The sequence below is a fragment of the Hippocampus comes genome, unplaced genomic scaffold (assembly GCF_001891065.2).
Source record: "Hippocampus comes isolate QL1 unplaced genomic scaffold, H_comes_QL1_v1.1 scaffold570, whole genome shotgun sequence".
Classification (NCBI taxonomy): domain Eukaryota; kingdom Metazoa; phylum Chordata; class Actinopteri; order Syngnathiformes; family Syngnathidae; genus Hippocampus; species Hippocampus comes.
Window position 1 is genome coordinate 259,962 of NW_017805000.1, and position 2,665 is coordinate 262,626.

General features: G+C 42.9%; 1 protein-coding gene across 3 annotated transcripts in view; it reads right to left on the minus strand.

The window, feature by feature from the left end:
- The window catches only part of rfx4 (regulatory factor X, 4), a 25,314-nt gene that overhangs the window by 12,000 nt on the left and 10,649 nt on the right, over positions 1-2,665 (minus strand). For all 3 annotated transcript variants that reach the window (XM_019895717.1, XM_019895722.1, XM_019895730.1), the window contains exon 5: positions 1,688-1,749. In XM_019895717.1, the coding sequence (XP_019751276.1) occupies positions 1,688-1,749 (62 nt within the window). The remainder of the gene's footprint in view (positions 1-1,687; positions 1,750-2,665) is intronic.

The following is a 2,665-nucleotide window of genomic DNA, read 5'->3' on the forward strand; positions in this document are numbered from 1 at the left end:
GACTTTTTGTTGTAGGGGAAGCAAAAAAGTGGGAATGGCTTTCATGCATGAAATTTTTTTCACACTAGGGGGTATTTTCGCCCATGTAGGTTTCGTTGTAGAGGAGTTTCACTGCATAGAGAGCTAGTTTTATTATTCAAATACCAATTGGACATACGGGTGATTTGACTTCCGAGCATGGTCAAGAAAAAAAATTAAAGCACCAACAGGGGCGACGCATGACGAGCTGTCAGCAACTTCTCACCACATTATCCCACCGCGCCCTCTCTCTCTCTCTCTCTCTCTCTACAATTATTTTTCTTCAAGCGATGGCTGCTGTCGGTGCCTATTCCCGGGGCCAAATTTTGGGCCCAGCAACGTCCCTGGACACCACTGTACAGATTTTTTTCATTTGGTGTTGTGCTGTGAAAGTTCTCAAGTAAAATGTATGCCTTGGCTCAAAAGAGGTTGTGAAACACTGTTTTAATTGACAGTTCAACTGCTTATTGAACTGTCTAAGAAAACAAAAAAAAAACAAAAGTTAGACATAAAGTCTGACAAGCTTTTGACAATAGCTGGCGCACAAACGAGCCAGTCGCCAACCAGATGATTTGCTAGTTTGTCATGTGCGTGCGTCACCAGGGTGGAAGCGAGCGGACGTTTGACGCAGGACAGACGCCAACTGTTTGCTTCTGCTCAAGATCATCCCGTCAAACCCTTGAAATGGAGACCGAGGTGATTGAGGCGGGGTAACCACTGAAGGGCGCGTCATTCATTGCCCCTAAGCCTCCAGTGCAGGCTGATCGAAGCCCTCACCTCCATGATTACAAAGGGGCCTCATGACATCAAATGTTGGCATGGCCGGCATTCCTGGATAACAAGCTCTTTTCAAGTGCGTGAGGAGCACTGTCAGAGCTGCTGCCTGTCAGGCGTCATCATCTCTGTTTGCCGACCTCTGTTATATTGCCCAACAAAACCAATTATGCGAAATGGAAAGGGCACAAACAAAGTAAACTGCCACTCTGGGGAGCAAAGACCTCCACCGGGAACAAATTATCCTGAAAGTCGAAGTCATTCCATGACCAAGGTCAGAACTCAATTTGCTCTCATATTAAAAAAAAAGAAATGTTCTCCATTCAAATTGTATTGCATAAAAAAGCAGTAAACCGTTCCAGCAACTCTGCAAAACAAAACCTACAATTTTTTTGTTACATGATTTTGAAAAACGAAAAATAGCATTGTTGTTAAAAAACAAACAAACAATCAAACACAATAAAAAATAAGGAAAATTTCTGCAAAAATATTGAATGGCCAGTCCGTAACCTGCATTTGAGACTCTCTCTCTCTCTCTCTCTATATATATATATATATATATATAGTAGAGGTGCAAAGATTAATCAACAATTAATCAATTATCATCTTTAATCGATAGTTTGTTTATCAATTAATTGTTTTGAGATCTCCAAATAACAAGAAAATCTCAGTAAATTAACTAAAAAAATGTTTTTTATTAGAAAAAATATGAAATGAAAAAATACTGAATACAAAAAAAAAGGAAAATAAAAGACTTTCCAATTAATGAAAATAAAGTGAAGGAAATTAACCTGAAACAAATGAACAAATAAATCTGTGCGAAAAAAACAACAACAACAATAATGAAACCTAAATAATTGGAACTTAAGATGACGCAAGACAAAAAGCAACTTACTTTGACTGCCCCCTCGTGCCGAGTCGTCTGGTGGTTAGTGCTGGAAACTGTTGTCTGATAATCTGTTTCAAAACAAAACGATGCTGAGTGTGCACTTTTCGTAGCTGAGACATTCGCACATTTGACGATGACAGAAACATTGTCTATAGTTCTTATTGAACAGCCATAAATGATAAGTTTCCCACTGTCCCCCACCCTTTTTTTTTGTGGCCATCTCCAAGGGTCGGGCCGCGGGTGGAGGAACTTTAGCAAACAGTGTCGCTCTCCATTGTGTGCCATGAAAACAGAGGCCAAGCTGTGAACTTTCTGTCAGGCCCCCCGCTTGATAAATGAGCAGACAGAGGAGGCGGTGCAGCACCCGCTCTCTCTACTCCTCTTCTCTCCCTCTTTTTTTTTTTGTCCTGAATCAATGAAGCTTTCCTAAAGGACACCCCACACCGCTCCAGCCACTGATCTAACATTCCGCAACATCTCACCCTTCCAAATTTCCTTTAATTACACATTAATCCTGGCCCCTTCTCTTTTTCAATATCTTCCGACAGAAGCCGCTGAGGGGAAAAGCGGGGAGGGGAGGGTTGGCGTTTTTTTGGGGGCGGGGGGTCCAGCGCACGAGGGCCGGGTGGCTTTGTCAGGCTTGTGAGAACGGAGCAAAGTCGGTCATCTTGTCGGCGGGATTGGATTCTGCCGCTGGAGGCTTCACACTGAGGCCGAGTGGGGAAGCTTTGCCCGCCTCATTTAGTGCAAAAACTCATAAAGAGCCAAACTCTATGGAGGGCAGGACGCGAGCTACATTTCGGGGAGCGTCAGGATAATTATGCAAAATCAAGAATTTTCTTTCCCAGCACTATTCGGAGTAGGGCCCCACTGACAGGGAATTTTTTAGGCCGATACGATTCAAATATGGGGCAGGATCAAATTCTGATAACCGATTGAGTGGCCGATGTTTTAAAAACACACACACACACACACACACACACA